The sequence below is a fragment of the Gekko japonicus genome, unplaced genomic scaffold (assembly GCF_001447785.1).
Source record: "Gekko japonicus isolate JY-2015 unplaced genomic scaffold, Gekko_japonicus_V1.1 scaffold446, whole genome shotgun sequence".
NCBI lineage: Eukaryota > Metazoa > Chordata > Lepidosauria > Squamata > Gekkonidae > Gekko > Gekko japonicus.
In genome coordinates this window covers 674,437-691,162 of record NW_015168058.1, presented here as the reverse complement: position 1 = coordinate 691,162, position 16,726 = coordinate 674,437, and the positions used below count along the sequence as shown (strand labels likewise).

At 47.3% G+C, this 16,726-nt stretch overlaps 1 protein-coding gene across 1 annotated transcript in view; it reads left to right on the top strand.

The window, feature by feature from the left end:
- Window positions 1-16,726, top strand: part of LOC107113208 (unconventional myosin-X-like) — a 124,573-nt gene that overhangs the window by 82,466 nt on the left and 25,381 nt on the right. The window contains 7 exon segments of the mRNA XM_015414503.1: window positions 245-488; window positions 1,373-1,468; window positions 2,725-2,818; window positions 6,575-6,630; window positions 9,257-9,399; window positions 9,693-9,887; window positions 11,087-11,244. Coding sequence (XP_015269989.1) covers window positions 245-488; window positions 1,373-1,468; window positions 2,725-2,818; window positions 6,575-6,630; window positions 9,257-9,399; window positions 9,693-9,887; window positions 11,087-11,244 — 986 coding nt within the window.

Here is a 16,726-nt window from a genome sequence, read left to right as displayed (position 1 = left end):
GGGGGGGAGTTCGTGAAGCTAATATCTTCTAATTTTTAGATAGGCTCCTTACATCCCCCCCCCCCACTTGTTAGCACACAATTTACAATCTGCCTCTATAAGAGGCCTTTATATTTTTCAGGGAACTGCTATTATCAGGAATTTGATCATACTGGTGTCTAGTCACGGGCTGATGCCACGTAGAAGGAAGGCATTTTGATGTCGCAGATAGTTCAACAAAACCTGCTCCCCTTCCTTCATGCAGGAGGCCTGATGAACCCCTGGAGACGGCGCTGGTGTGTCCTGAAAAATGAGGCCTTCATGTGGTTCCGGGCCAAGCAAGAGGCCTTGAAGTCAGGCTGGCTTTACAAGAAGGGAGGCGGCATGTCCACACTGTCCCGGAGGAACTGGAAGCGGCGCTGGTTTGTTCTGAGAGAGGCCAAGCTGATGTACTTTGAGAATGACAGTGAAGAGAAGCTCAAAGGGACGATTGACATCAGAAAGGCCAAGTATGGAACACCATCACATCTCCACTCTTAGGACAAGGCTTAGCCAGTTGACCAGACTTGAGTCTTCTCTGTAGCCTTTGTTATGGTGCCAGAAATAAGAGACTATTTTAAAATATGTATATACTCACTTTTTTCCCAAGCATCTTAGGACCCATGGTGGGTAATAACAACATACAATTGGTCCTGAGGGGAGAGTTTAGAACAAAGGCTTTCTGAACATAGAGCTAGAAGCTGTGAGAGAGAAGGGGTACCTCCTGGAAGACGAACCTTTGATCCTGCTTTCTGAATGTGAGGGTGCCTCAGAAATTTCTTTAAAATCCCCAGTGGTGCCGTCTCTCACTGCTAAGTATACCAGGAAGGCTCTGGTATCGCACTTTCACATTCCACTTACCTGTTCCGTTTGGAGCATAAAAGTGCTTCCGAGCTGTCTGGGCCTTGTCTCCCAGCCACTTTCACCATACTTGGATCCCCTGAGATCAGTTGGTACTGATGAGATGCTTCCCTGGCCCCTGCCCTGCTTCTCCTAATTTTAAGGCAGTTTTTCTGTCTTTGTTAATGGTGTTTTGGTGCTATAGTTGTTGTTGTTGTTCAGTCACACCGTTGAGTCGGACTCTTCGCGACCCAATGGACCAGATCACGCCATATCTCTATAGTAGAGAGAATTAATCCATTTTGATCAAAAGGAGGCAATCTCCTGACGGAGGTTGCTTCCTCATTCCCAACCCTGTGCATTTTTTCTCTTCCATTTTGGATACTTTTGCTTAATTATTTGGTGAGAGGAGATCAGAGAGGAGATCGGGGGAAGCACTGGACCTCTTGGATAGGTATGACCTCTGTCAGGCAGCCTTGGTGTTCTAGTTCTCACCATTTTCATTTTTTTCCAGAGAGATTGTGGACATTCATGAGAAGGAGAATGCTCTTGACGTTGTGACAAGTGATCGCGTTTACCACATAGTCGCTGAGTCACCAGAGGATGCCAGGTATGGCATGCTGGAATAGGTGTCTGTTGCATTCCTGATCCTGCCCTGGAAATAGAAGTTGGTGTTACAATTTCTACCATGTAAACAGTTGCTATATCTTGCAAACTTCCTGAGCCCAAATAAAACAATCTTGCAGCCTAATGCTGTAACTCCAGTTGGATATATTCATGTATCCATCTGAAATCCTGTGTCGAAGTGGACATCTGGAGCAAGACAGCTTTGTCAGTGTGTTTTAGGCTACAGTCACGGTATCACCAGTCAAATGTTAGAGACCATCAGGATAAGCATCAAAGTCTTGCAAGCATCTGAGCTCCTGTCACTTATTCTCTCTGGAGCTATTTACTCTGTTGTCCTCTTTCTGTGTGCCATCAGCTCCACACTTCTGGCACCCTTGTCTGCCATGTGTTAATTAATTGCCAGAGGCCCGTAGGTCGATGTCCTTTTGGTCTTTTCGAGCTCTGCAGTGGCATCTGATTGCAGCAGTAAGAACAGCATTAGGCAGAAGGGAAGGCACACCCTCTGCCTATGGAGAGGAAGTCAGTTTCCCTGAGCCTCACTCGACTCCACTGCTGATGCTGAGTAGCCGTCATAACCAATGTTCCCTCTAAACTGCAGAGTCTTGTGTGCAAAAATTCCACTTTGTGAGTGACTAGCATTAAAGTTGTGAGCGAGCGATTGGGCTGCTGCATAAATTAGTTTGCTCTGGGGCCATCCCTTCCTGAGCTAAAACAAAAATGTGTGAGCCGGAGGCTAAAAAACTGTGAGCTAGTTCTCACACTAACTCAGCTTAGAGGGAACACTGGCCATAACTCTCTTTGCATCCTTTGGTATTCAACTCTGTAGCAGAGGAGGGGCCACAGCTCAGTGTTAGTGACTCTGCCTTGTATGTCGACAGCTCCATATTCAGTCCCTCCATCCCCAGTAGCAGAGCGTGACAAGGATCACTCTGCTCATGGTCGTGAAGTCCTTCTTCAAGCCTGGACAAAACATGCTGTGATTCAGTGGTCCAATTCAGTATGAGTCAGCTCCTTATAAAGGTTACCAAGGAGGACAATTCAACCCCCCCCCCCCGGCTCTGATTTATTGAAAATACAAGGGGAATAATTTATTTATTTATTATTTCAATGTATATCCCGCCTTGCTGAACAAGCTGGATCAATAATGCCACAACATTAAGGTGAATGTTGTCCCCATCTGATTGGTCTTAAAAATCAAATCTTATTACCCATCTGAACGTGGTTCTGTCTTTTTGTCAGTGACTGGTTTAACATCCTGAGCCATGTGCACAGCGCAACAGAGCAGCAGCTGAGGGAAATGCAGGATGAACAAGCGAATCCAAAGAACGCTGTGGTGAGTGGCTTTCATCAGGTGGTGGTCTGACCTGGATGGGGAAGTCTTACAATCCAGTCCCAAAGAAAATTACACCCTTCTCAGTCATTTGAAGTCAGTGGGCTCAAAAGAGAGCAACTCTTGCTTGAGATTGCTGTTGGGCTGTTAGTGTTCTGGCTGTCTGGCAACTGACGGCGGTTGTTTTCCCCTGTCTGCTATCACTGTGTTCAAGAGCAGGATCAGTGAAAAAGATCTTGCCACTGTGGTTAATGCCCTGGTGACATCTAGATTAGAGTACTGCAATGTGCTCTACATGGAGCTGCCTCTGAAGACTGTCTGGAAGCTACAGTTCGTACAGAATACTGCAGCCAGAATGTTGCCTGGAGTGGGTCACAGGCAGGGCTATTTTGGGGCAGGAACGCACAGGAACGGAGTTCCGGCTGGCTCCCAAGTTGGCCACGCCCAGCAGGAACTCATTAGCATAATAGGCCACATCCAACAGCAGAAACTCAATAGGATTGGCTACATTAGGGGTGTGTGGCCTAATATGCAAAGGAGTTCCTGCTACAAAAAAAGGCCCTGGGTTTTGACAACAAACAAGGTAAACAGAATAAGAAGCAAAAGGTGGGTGTAGCTGGATAACCACACTTCTGGTAACATGTGCTAATGAGCTGTGCTGTCAGGGGTGTGGTCCAATAGGCTAATGAGTTCCTGCTGTTGGGTGTGGCCTATTATGCTAATGAGTTCCTGCTGGGCTTTGTCTACAAAAAGAGCCCTGGTCACAGGGACCGTATCACTCCAGTCTTGTTCCATCTACATTGGCTCCCAGTTTGCTTCCAGCCCAATTCAAGTCTATATAGCTTCAGGCCAGAATACCTCGAAGACCACCTGTTCCCATATGAACTTACCCAACTACTCCAGTATCTTCAGAGGCCCTGCTTCTGCTGCCACCACCATCTAATGCTAGATGGGTGGCAAGCCAAGTAAGAGCCTGTCTTCTTCGTGGTCTCTGTGCATCACACCTCTGGGATATAGTGCACCTGCGCCGACCTCGATTGGTTCCTCTTGAAAGCGAAAGGGATTTTTGCACCCACTCCCCAGTCACGCACCAGCTCCACTGCACATGACCAAGGGAGGGGCACGACAATCCTGCCAGCTCTCTTCTGGCCGTCGCGCTGGTAGGATCTTCTCCGCTTCGGTCAGTAAAAAAAGTGGGCTTTTAGGCCTGTTCCTCGTTTTTCTTCGAAGTTTCTTTGTTTTTTTCGTGTTTATTTTTGCTAAGTGAAAGGACTTTGTTTCTACGGATTTATTTCCTTTTGGACTCTGTTGTGTGTTCCCCCCCTCTCCCGACCTGTGTCCAAGAGGTGGGGTTTCTTTAAACGGTGCCTTAAGTGCGGCAGCAAGATCCCCCCCGCCCCCCCGATGGACACTCGCTTTGTCTTTTGTGCCTCGGGGAATCGCACCGAGTGAACTCTTGTGCTCATTAAGCGAAGTTTTCGAAGCAGACAAGGAAGGACAGAGCTGCTAGACTTCGCGTCGTGCTTTTGGAGTTAGCACTTCCACCGATGTCGTCAGAGGACACTTCAGGGCCTGTGTCAGTGTCGACTGCTGCCTCAGCATTGACGGCTGCGCTGTCCCCGATATCGACTCACGTAGATGTCGACCGCCCAGTGCTGAAACGCTCGGCCCAGACACCTCAGTCCTTAGCCCATACTCCCTCCAAAAAATGCAGGGAAGGCAAGGACGATTGGCCAGTCAAGCATAAAAAGCATAAGAAAACTCCCCCTGCGCTATCTCCGCTGACCCCGCAGAGGGTCTTGGAACTGAATCCTACGGAGGCTGCTTCCCTTGACTTTTCGAGGCGAGAGCAGCCACAAGGTGTACCTCAGTCGCCTTCGCTGCGTCCTGTCCAGCTCACTGACTCTGAGCACGATATGGACTTGACACAGATCTCCCGGTCTTCCAGTGTTGAAAGTCTGCATTCAGACCATGGAGCCGATGCATTTGTCCGTCCTTCACAACTCCATCCTGATGATTGAGGCCGACCATCGGCACCGATCTACCCACCACCACCGCCCTCCTGGGATCATTGGCAGTGGCAATACATGTACGGGGCCTATCCATTTACAGGCAGTATGCCGTGGTTCCTACCCCAACCAGTGGAGTGGGACTGTCAGTCCACCTCTTCACACATTTCCCAGTATCGAGATCCTCCATCAACGTCGGAGTTTGTGAGGCCCCATCTGTCGAGGCCAATGGGCAAACCTCCCAAGCCGTCGCACCCGACAGTTCCAAAGTTTAAAGAGCCATCGAACCCGATTCCATTGATACCGATGCTACCTACATCATTTTCCAAGCTGTCTGGGCACTCCGCCTCTTCAGATGCCTCCTCCCAATTAGGGGACGAAAACCCTGATCCTCCGGTGGAACCCTTGCCGCCTCAACAAGCGGGCGATAATCTTCCAATCTCCCCTTCGGAAGACTTGAAATCCTACGGAGATTTCATTAAATGGATGTCTAACACGCTCACTCTGTCTACGGTACAGCCCCCGCCTACTGTGACAGACTTCGTGTTCGATATCGTCCAGATGGACACTTCTATACCGATTGCCTTACCAATGACTTCGGTCCTCCTTCAGGCGGCTAAAGTCCCATGGTCTCACCCGGCATCTACACCCGTCTCGAGCCGGAGGGTAGATCATATGTATACGGTGCAGGAGCAGGGTGCTGAATTTCTGTTTACCCACCCTAAACCTAATTCTGTCGTAGTCACTTCCTCCTCCAAGGGCAGATGCAGTCATTCCACCCCCTCTGAGAAAAAAGGAAGGAAACTTGATTCGTTTGGAAGAAAATTTTATTCTGCGGGAGCTCTTGGCCTCCGGTAAGAATCCCTTTCACTTTCAAGAAAAAATCCCTTTCACTTTCAAGAGGAACTGATCGAGGTTGGCGCAGACGCACTATATCCCAGAGTATGAATGCACAGATGACCACGCGAAGATCATCAGTTACAGGTAAGCAACCTGTTTTTATCAGTTGTGGTGCCAAAACGTCCTCCCCAGGGAGATTCATCTGTCTTCCTAGATCATTGCTTCCGCCAGCACCTGAAGACTTTGTTGTTTCACTAAATCCTCTGTTTGTGTGTCTGTGTGTTTATTTGTTTTATTTAATTGTTTGAACCATTTGTCGTTTTGGACACACTAAGCTGGGTGGAAAGGCAGCACAGAAATGTTTAAAATAAATAAAAATAATAACTGTGCAGTCCAGTAGGAGAGCTATTTGTGGGGAACGCTTTTTAGATACCAGAAAATGGCTGGGTTTGGGCATAAGAGAAGGATCCATTAAGAAAATGGTATTGTAGGAAGCACTGGGGTGAAGAGCACTGGGGTGCAGCACATCTCTTTCCCGTGGGATCCCTCAGTTCAGTTCATGCCAAGCCACCTGGTGTCAGGAGCACAGGGCAGGTTTTGCTCAGACTCCACAGTTGTCTCCAAGGATAGTGCTCTACCCTTTCAACACTGGAATGGATGGCATCCAATCATTTTTGCTGGAAAAAGCAAGGGGGGTGCATTCAGGGACACTGTTGCAGTAGGAGCTTAATCTGTTCACTGCATGTGGTGACCCCAGCCGTTAAGAATCAAGCGTCTTCCTGTATGCATAGTGTGCCCTTTCATCTGCCTATATCCATCTTGGATTCTGGTTCGTTATGCTAGAACGTGACAGACTCTTGAGTCAGTAGAATAATGTTTGGGTCTGGCTTGTTTTTGTGTGGTTTTAAAGGGAACTTTGGACGTGGGACTTATCGATTCTGTCTGTGCTTCTGACAATCCTGACAGGTAGGCAACGACTATGTCTATTTATTTGGCTAATCATTTTATACTTTTCAAACGTTTTCAGTACAGTGACAGCTCTGTGTGTGTGTGTGTAAAGCCCCATCAAGTCACAGCCAACTTATGAAAGCAAGGGGCTTCCAAGGCGAGTGAGAAGCAGGAGTGGATCTCCATGGCCTTCCTCTGCAGAGTCTTCCTTGGAGGTCTCCCTTCCAAGTACTGACCCTGCTGAGCTTCTGAATTTGACAAGACTGAGCTGTGCCACCATGCTGCCTTCCCTCCCAACAGTTGTATAACGGGGGGAAAAATATTATATGAAATCCTCCTGGAGTTTATTTGGGTGAATATAAATGCAACAGTTAAATAGCCACTTAATGCCTTCTGCCAGAATAAATAGCTCCCAAACTGCCATACCAAATGGCTATGTTTATTTTTAGCAATGTGGTTTCAGTGCCAGAGGCTTCTTGGAGCAACTGTTTTTCTCTTAGTAAATTCTGGTAGCTGTGTGTTACTGTTTGTGAGCTATGGGTGTTTCCCATTTTGGGAAGGTGGTTGCAATTATCTATAGCCTCTGCCCCTGTGTGCTAATACAGTGTATGCTGTGAAGAGGGATTGCTACATGGGAGCAGTGTGGCCCAGGGCCATGCCTTGGGGTGCTCTTCCCTGAGGATTTTTCAGAATCTGCAGGCCAGTGCACTAAAGGATGGTGCTGGGGCTCTTTTGCTTCCCCGCTATCACCCTGTGACTCCTGCTCTCTACTTTCAGAGGGGTGGATTTTTTGGAAATAGCCTTTCCATAGCCCTTCCGTTGCCAGTGGAGAAGGTGCTATTAGAACAAGGGTAGTGTAGCTATTAGAGCATCCAACTAGGACTGGAATGTCCCAGGTTTTATCCCCCCTCTCTGCTGGAAAGCTGATTGAGGTGACCTTGTGTTAGCCAGCCTCTCTCCTTCAGCTTAACCAGCCTTACAGGCTTGTTGGGAGGACAAAATGGAGGACAAGAGAACGGTGCACATTGCTCTGAGTTCCTTGGAAGGAGGTTGGGATAGAAAAGTAATATAACAGAATAATCTTACAGCCTTGTGAGAGGAACGCAAAATTAAGAATCTGTTCTTCTGTGTAATTTAACCTGAAAATGGGGTTTCTTTCCGTTCCAGTTAAGGCCAAGGATATTAGCATAATGTTGGATTTCTAAAAAATCCCTCTAAATAACACAAGGCTACTTTAATGCTAGGGGTACATTTTCTCTAACACAGATGCTTTTCTTTTCTACAAATAAAGCTGCATGGACATAAAAGTAGATGGAAGGGCCTGTCCATGTACTGCAGAGCTTGGTGAAAATCTTAGAGTTGTGCTTTATCTGTTCTGAAGATCAACCCATTTTTCCTACGTCTTATTTTTGCTGAATACCCATAGTGAACATTTTGGAGAAATGAGACACCTTTGCCATTTGATAGGAGCGTTTTCTGCTCTACAGACATCTAGACATGGGGCAGCACCTGGTTTTGGGAACGATGAGACCTGTGTATATATGTGTAAAAATGTAAAGGTTCCCTTGCTCGAAAGCCAGTCGAGTCCGACTCTAGGGTTGCGATGCTCATCTCCGTTTCAAAGCTGAAGAGCCAGCGCTGTCCGAAGATGTTTCCGTGGTCATGTGGCCGGCATGACTAAACACCAAGGCGCACGGAATGCTGTTCCCTTCCCACTGAAGTGGTACCTATTTAGCTACTTGCAATTTCTTGCTTTCGAAGTGCTAGGTTGGCAGGAGCTGGAACTAGAGACGGGAGCTCACTCCGTCATGCGGCAACTCGGGTCTCGAACTGCTGAACTACTGACCTTCCACAGCCTGCAGTTCAGCATCTTAACCACTTGAGCCACCGCAGCTCCTATATATATGTGTACGTGTACACAAAAGTGGAGGACCTTTGGGAGGAATCTCATTACCCCAACAACTGCCCCTCCCTTTCCACACTGTCTCCACTTCCCCTCCCCTTCATGGGCCTCTCCCCTTTCCCTTCTCTCTCCCCTTCCTCAAACCTATTTTTTTTTCAGTTTCCCCTCTCCAGCGGCCACTGTTCCTCCCTCTCGTCTTGTCCCCTGCACGACCCTCATCTTCTCTCCCTCCTCTCCCTTTTCCCTGGTCCCCTTACGTCCTGGTGGGAGTGAAGCAATACTGGATGCCATTTGGGATTGCAAATCCAAATCATCACCCAAGCATCTTTTGTTCTGTCAGATGTGTCACTTTTTACTTTGGAGAGGTTTTAAAACTCTCCCCAGTTTTTGGATAGAAACATCTATCCCTGCATGGCACTATTGTGCTGATTTTTTGTGCATATCCTGGGGCCCACTTGGGAGTTAGATGTATGATGTATCATGCGGACAAAATGAGACAGAGAAAAGGTTTATTGAAAAATGGAAGTTGTTGGAAGGTTGTTAAAGGAGGCTTCATTTGCATAAAGTAGACACTTTGGGGAGAGGATGTTCTTCCACAATAACTGGAAAATGTAATGTGTGGGAATAAGAGGCTATACAGTCTGTCTAGTGTGTGGGAAGGAGAGAACTGCAGTACTTCTGATCTGGGCTGTGGCATCAAGCAGAATTTAGTAGGTGTCCTACTTTCATTATGTTTTGCAGGCCAAACTCTTTTGTGATCATCACAGCAAACCGCGTCATCCATTGCAACAGTGACATACCTGAGGAGATGCACCACTGGATCTCTCTCTTGCAGAAGCCCAAAGGCGAATCCAGGGTCGATGGGCAGGAGTTTTTTGTGAGAGGTAAAAAGACAGAGGCAATGACAGACATATGCATTTTGGTGCCTTGGGCACAAAACCCAAATACTACCCCTCACCATTGGAGTAAAATGGCAGTAAAAGACTGCATAATTGGACCTGTGGCTTTAACACAGGATACTGTCCCAAGGCACCGTTGCCAAAGGCCATGCAAGCAGGTGTAGTGTAGTGGCTAAGAGTGTGGTGAGTCTCCAGTTCCTCAGCTCTCTAGGCGGTCTCAGGCCAGCTGTTACTTTTTCCTCCAGCCCCTTGATTTCTGTTGTCCTCTCCCCTGTCAGGGTGGCTTCATAAGGAGGTCCAAAACAGCAGCAAGACGTCTTCTCTGAAGGTGAAGAAACGCTGGTTTGTGTTGACCAGCACTGCCCTTGACTACTACAAATCATCTGAGCGCACAGCCACCAAGCTTGGGACTCTTGTGCTCAACAGCCTTTGCTCAGTGGTCCAGCCCGATGAACGAGTCTTCAAAGAAACAGGTAAGAAACAGGAAAGAGTAGTTACACAAAGGTGGTTGCTAAGTCTTCCTCTGGCAGCTGTGTAATGGTACTCCAGGAAATTCATTATGTTTTGCAATTTGTATGTTACCTGAGGTATTTATAGCAGACTGTAGGGAGGGCTCGGGTTTTACATGAAGAAGATCCCGAGTTCAGCCTTAGTTAAAAGGATTTCCATTATTAGAACGTATAAAGATCTCTGTTTTCTATCAGCAGAGTCCAGTCAGGTCTTTGTTCTGTACACACGGGGTAAAACCCAGAAGAGGAGTTCAGAACTAACCCCCACATACCATGAGATTCAGCTCAGTGGTTCTTTTAGAGCACCTGTGACCAACATGGTGCCTGGGGTGCAGCAGGACCTACAGATGTGTTTCCTGGGTCCCACTTGTTTCTCGAGTCCTGGGGACAGAATCCAAAGGGTCTTCAGTGGAACAGGGGGGAAAAGCCAAGGAGCCTCTGCTCACTCCCTACCAGATTATCCCAGGCAGGCGTGTCACATGATCTCTGTGTCCTCAGTTAGGGCATGAAAGACAGACTTTGTTTTGTGTCAGGCCTTGGAAAGCTCTCCCTATGGCCACAAAGGGAGCAAATCTTCCCCCTTTTTTGAACACTGAAATCAGGCAGTTCCTTCCCAAAGCTGTCCTCCGCATCCTCAGTGCGGGAGGTGCTTGAGAAGAGCCATGGAGGCATCTGTTTTAACTCTACAGGGAATACCCATTTGGAAGCAGCGGCGCCCATGGTAGGAGGATGCCTGTCTTTGAACCTCCCAACATTTTGTGGCAGTTGTTTTTCGGTGGCACCCTCCCAATCCTTTCACAGAATTCCAAAACTGCCTGCAGGCCCAACAGGGTCGGGGACCCCGCTTTAGAGAGAAATAGTGTGTTGTTTTTGTTTGAATGATGCTATAGATCTACTCAAGTGGGGTTTAAGTGGCTTTCTAATTGCTGAACCTATGAGGCACACACAAAGGTACCAAAGACTCCTCTGGCTGCCTCTTAAGGTGCTACTCCTGTTAGTTTGGACCACCTTACAGCGGCACCATGTGATAAAAACTTGGTGTTCATTGTTATCAGGTTATAGCCTCTTCCCACTTTTCTCCCTCACTGCCTCAGTTATGGTTTTATCATTCCAAACTGGGGTGTACATCCAGTTTAACTGCCTGTTTCTGTGTGTGCTGGCAGGTTATTGGAACATCACTGTGCATGGCCGAAAGCACTCATACCGCCTCTATACCAAGCTACTGAATGAAGCCATGCGTTGGGCCTTTGCCATCCAAGGAGTCATTGACAGCAAAGTTCCCATTGAAACACCCACGCAACAACTTATTCGTGACATTAGAGTAAGTGCATTTCATATCCCTTCCAGAGATGTAGAATACTTGCCGGGGTGGGGGTGGGTAACCAGTATCCCCTCTTGCTCAAAGTTTGAAGGAAAAACAAACCCTCCTTGTTCCCTTAGGATATAGCCTTTTAGGGTTTCTCCGTGTTATAGGTATGCGAACACCTTTTTCTATCATGTGCGTCCTCTGCTAAATTCCCTAAAGGTAGCAAAGGTAACTTGTTTGTACACAAACATTTACAATCTGTTTCATGTCCTCGGTGGAATATCTGATTTACCAATTTAAGGGAAAGCTATTCTGTTCAACTTCCCCTAGAAGCAGCCTTTTCTTTGAGAGAGTTACTTAAAGCCCTGACCTGGATAGCTTGTCAGATCTGGAAGCTAAGCAGGGTCGACTCTGACAAGTACTTGGATGGGAGACCTCCTTGGAATACTGGAGGCGGGGGCAGGGTTATTCAGCCACCTCTCTGACTATCCTCCAAGCCCCCAATAGGGGTCAGTCACCAGAGGTCACCGTGACTTCCAGGTGCAGACACACTCATGCACGCGCGCACACATGCCATTCCCCCCTGTCCCATTATGATAGCAAGTTTTGTTCAGTCCTAAAACAGAATATGGACTAGGAAGAGCACCAGAAATGAAGCTATCAGCTGAGTGTCAGGGTTCCCAGTCAATCACGTTCAACACCAGGTCTTCAGAAGATTCAGTTTATTGACAGAGAAAGTACTTGAGACAGCATGAACTCTTGTGTCAGGAATGGCGGGCGAGGCACGGGGCTTTTGGGATATACCCCCTTCAAAGGAGACCCCTTTATACTACAAAGCCAATAAGCAAGCATTATTAAGCGTGGGCTAACACTCGGCTGTTAGGTTCCCAGTGGGAAGCTTGGGAAGAAGTGCCTCTAGCCTCAAGGACACCTGCAGGATAAGCACAAGCGGAGGTGAAGGAGTGGGGGAGGCGAGGGAGCACGTCCTTAGACTGAACATTCCAAAGCATGGCAGCATTAGCTGACATTCTACCCCTCCCCAGAGCCTCCCCCCCCCCCCCTTTTTAGCTTCGAGTCCAAAATCCGAGAGACTTCGAAATGTGGTTCACCATCTGCCATGGGGGGGGGGGGGCACGGTCGATTCGGCCTCCAGGCGTTCGGCCCCGGGTCCTGTTTGAGAAGGCTGTGATGAAAGACAGGATGCAAATGTCTCAGATTTTTAGGCAAGGCAAGTTCAAGTCACATCATTCAGCACAAGGGTCACCGGGAATGGGGACAAACAGTCTATGCCCTTTGTACCAACAGTCGTGTGAACATAGAGTCAATGATGCTCTCCCTTTGGCTGTTGTGTTGGGGGAGGGACGAGAGGGCGTCCACTAGGGAGTTAGACTTCCCGGGAAAATGATGGAGGGTGAAGTGGAACTTATAGAAGAACTCTGCCCAGCGCACTTGTTTACCATTCAGGCTATGAGGGGTGCGCAACGCCTCTAAGTTCTTATGGTCTGTCCACACCTCAAACGGCACCCTGGCACCCTCCAGCCAATGCCTCCACGTGGAGAGTGCTAGCTTAATCGCCCCAGCTTTCTTATTCCACACTGACCAGTTGCGTTCAGTCGAATTGAACTTGCGGGATACGTAAGCAAGAGGGTGTAATTTGCCATCAGCCCCCTCTTGCAAGATCGCCCCCCCCATCACCACATCCGAGCCGTCTACTTGTACAATAAATTTCTTGTTTTCATCGGGATGAGCTAACATGGACTCCGAAGTGAACAGTGCCTTGAGGCGGTCAAATGACTCCTGACACTCTGTAATCCAGAGCAGCCGGGCGCCTGGCTTGGTGCTCTCCAGGCCCTTTCCCTTGGTTTTCAGGAGGTCCGTGAGGGGTAGACTGACTTGGGCAAAGTTTGAGATGAAGGCCCTATAAAAGTTCACAAACCCAAGGAAGGATTGGAGCTGGCATCAGGTTCTAGGTGCCTCCCATCCCAGGACATCTCTGACCTTAGCTGGGTCCATTTCCAAACCTCTGGGAGAGATGTGATAGCCCAAAAAATCCACCTCTGTGCTGTGGAATTCGCACTTGGACAGCTTCGCAAACAGTTTATTCTCATACAGTGTTTGCAGCACCTCCCTCACTAATTTCACATGTGATTTCTTGTCGGGGGAGTATAATAAGATATCATCTAGATAAACAAGGGCCCCCCTGAAAAGGCAGTGTTGTGCTCCGGAGCCCCGCAGTCTAGGCACACCCCTTGCTTCATACACCACTCTTTCATGGGCTCTTTAGGCTTGGATCGTGGGCCTTTCCCCTCACCCCCCCCCGGTGTCTTTGGGGCTGGCCTAGGGAGGTGCATTTTAATCAGCTTGAGTCGGTTCTCTGCATTGCTGGCTTCACAGATCCACCCAGCTAAAGTCATTGGGTTGATGGACCTTCTCCAGTATCTGGTGATTTAACCCAATATGATACTGTTCAATCAGGACTTCTTCAGGCCATCCCTGCCCCTTAGCCGCATACATCTTGAACTCATCCGGAAATTCATGGACCATCTTATTTCCTTGTCGCAAGGCTCGCAGGCAGGTTCGCACCTTCTCCAATTCCAAGGGGTCTTCATATTGTCTTTGCAGGGACCACATAAATATGTATTATATTACTATATTTTAGTGAGGTACTATATCTTTATATCTGTAATTGCATTTTATCTCTAACGACTCTCAATTGTAAAGGCCTATGGCCATATACAATACATTTTCTACCTACCTACCAGTCCCTCAAGAACGTGTGCACCTGCAGCAGGAAGAAGGACAGTTTGTCAGGGTCTCCATCAAAGGTGGCATCCAACATTTCACAGGGCTGTTTGGGTCTGGGTGCCGGCGCCAGTGGCACAGGGGTCCCAGCGCCCTAACCTGCTGCTGATCGCCTGGCCCCCCCAGAGGATTAATGGGAACTGGTATGCTTACCACCTGATCTTTAGCCTGTGCCCTGTTGCGCAGCTGGTCTTGCCCTTTTCCTCCATCCTCGTCCGGCAGGACGGCATGCATTTCATGCTTCACTGCATCTGCAATGAGCTGGGGGACGTCAAACACCATCTCTTGCATGTCCCGGCATAATTCCTCATGTTGCTCCATAAGTTCTTGCCACACCCGCTCAACTTGCATTTCCTCACTCTTAGCCGCTTTTCCGTAGTCTTTCCCATACTCTTCTGGGTAGCGGCTACCGTAGTGTTGGCTATAGGCAGACAGTCTTGGGTCGGGAGTTATCGCCCAGCTGCTTCGGTGCAGCCCAGGGCATACGACCAGGAATAGGATTCTTGCCAGAATCTTCCCAATTGACCAGTATCCCCACCGGCATCACCACCCGCTGTCGTGGTTGTCACAGTCATGGTGGGAGTCGGTTCCTCCTCAGTGGTGGTAACCGGAACGCTCCCGGTATCACCGGCAGTCATGGTTGGGTACAAGTCCAGGCAGGAACTGTAAGGAGTTCTAACACTTTGTCAGACTCCTGCAGCAATCAGTTCCCAATAGCTTTCATTCAAAGAAGTTTATTGAGAATATGAGAGTATGCAGATATCTTAACCATTTCGTGTTAGAACTAACATAAAACACACGAAGCAAACAGTTATACATTATTCAAGGAGACCCCCTGATGGCCTAGGGCCAATCAGAGGCCAGGTAGAAGCCCGCCAAAGTAACAGGTCACTTTCCCCAAGAGAAATACTGTACCAGGCACTGAAGGTCAGACAGAGATAATGGAAACTGAGAAGAAAAGGAAGTTAACATTCCAGAGCCACTCCCATGGCAGCCAGGGCTCGAGAGAGGCCTCGCTGACATTCAGCTGGGATCCCATCTGGGCCTGGTGATTTAAGTTCAGCAGTTAGTTCAAGCAGTTCCTCTGGATTTACCAGCCGCCAGCTAGGAACACCATCTAAATCAATACTATCAAAATCCAGTGGAGAATTGTCAGGAGCAGCAAAAATCGAACTATAGTAGGTGAACCAGGTTACAGAAGAAATGTTTGAGTTAATAGAATCTGCTCTGTTGCTCAAATGAGATATTACTACTTGTCAGAAGGTATTATTATTATTATTATTATGATTGTTGTTGTTGTTGTTGTTGTTGTTGTTGTTGTTGTTGTTGTTGTTGTTGTTGTTGTTGTTATTACTATTATTACTAATTTCCCATTAATACACAGAAATAAGGGGTGCTTTCTGCGCTACTAGTGGCCAAAAAAGGTACCAATAGTCCAAACACTTTGGCCTTTTCATCCAGTTAATGAGGGGAAAAAACTAAGGAAAAATGATCATGTACTACAATTGCATAAACCTTTTTAGCAGAGGATGGTATTAATTAGGGCTTTGTTGCCATGAAATTACCTTTTATATTAGTTTCCCAGCCGCAACTGGCACAGAGTAGTAATTTCCCCAGAGGGTTTGCAGTCCGTGACAAGAGAAAGTTTGCTTCTGTTGCCAGCGAAAGAATAGCTAGACCTCCCTGTCTAGAGGAGGGCATCAGATACAGAGGGAGCCTTCCAACACCTGCACGCACGAGCAGGTCTAATACCTACAAACACTTCTTAATGTTACTTGTTTAAGTCTCACCTTTTTCTCAGCTTGTTACAATTTCCCACATACATTTTTTCCCATTCTCCACTATTGTGACAATAAGTGTATACAGGGGGAAAAAAGTATCTTGAAAAGCGCCTTGCACCTCATTTTACCCAGGATCTCTTCACCGTTATGCTGAGTTAGCGTGAGATCGTGATACCAGTTTGAGCCACTGATCTTTGTCACATTGATGCTACATGTGCAGGAGAGGTGGCTAGGAATGAGTGAATGTTCCTCATTTCCTTTCCTTTTATATCCTTTTGTGGGTTTTTCAATAGCTTTTTGTATGTCAGCTTTTGTTCTTTTGCTCACATGGCGTATGCATATTGTAGCGCTTCTGTTTCAAATGTCAACATACAATCAACATAATGTATATGCTTAACATATGTACAATGTATAATTTAGATGTATTAATGCACCAAAAAAAATTCCTGTGGAAAAATGTGTACATATTTCAGGAAAGAAATCAGTGCAAAGAAGCCTGAAATAAAATGCAAATAAAAAAAGTATTGCGTCTAGGTTGAAACAATGCAGTCTTTTGGTAGTTCCCATAGTGCTTCACAGTAACCTCAAACTAGAGGGATCACTAGATCTTCCTTGGACAGCTCTTAAAATCAGACCTTGATCTATGGGAGATCTGATGACAGTTTCACTTTGGGGGAGAGTTTTTGTTTGTTGGCTTGTTTTGCCAGTAATTTCTCAAACACCAAGGGTATCAGTCTTCAAAGTTACACTTAGTTTGCACTTCTGTGACTCTGAAAGTCAAGGATCACAGAAAAGCACACCCACCTATTAAAAGATAAAACAAACAAGATAGCAGAAAGAAACCCCATAGAAACTAGAAAAGATTGGATTTATACCCCACCTTTCACTACCCGATGGAGTCTCAGAGCAGTTTA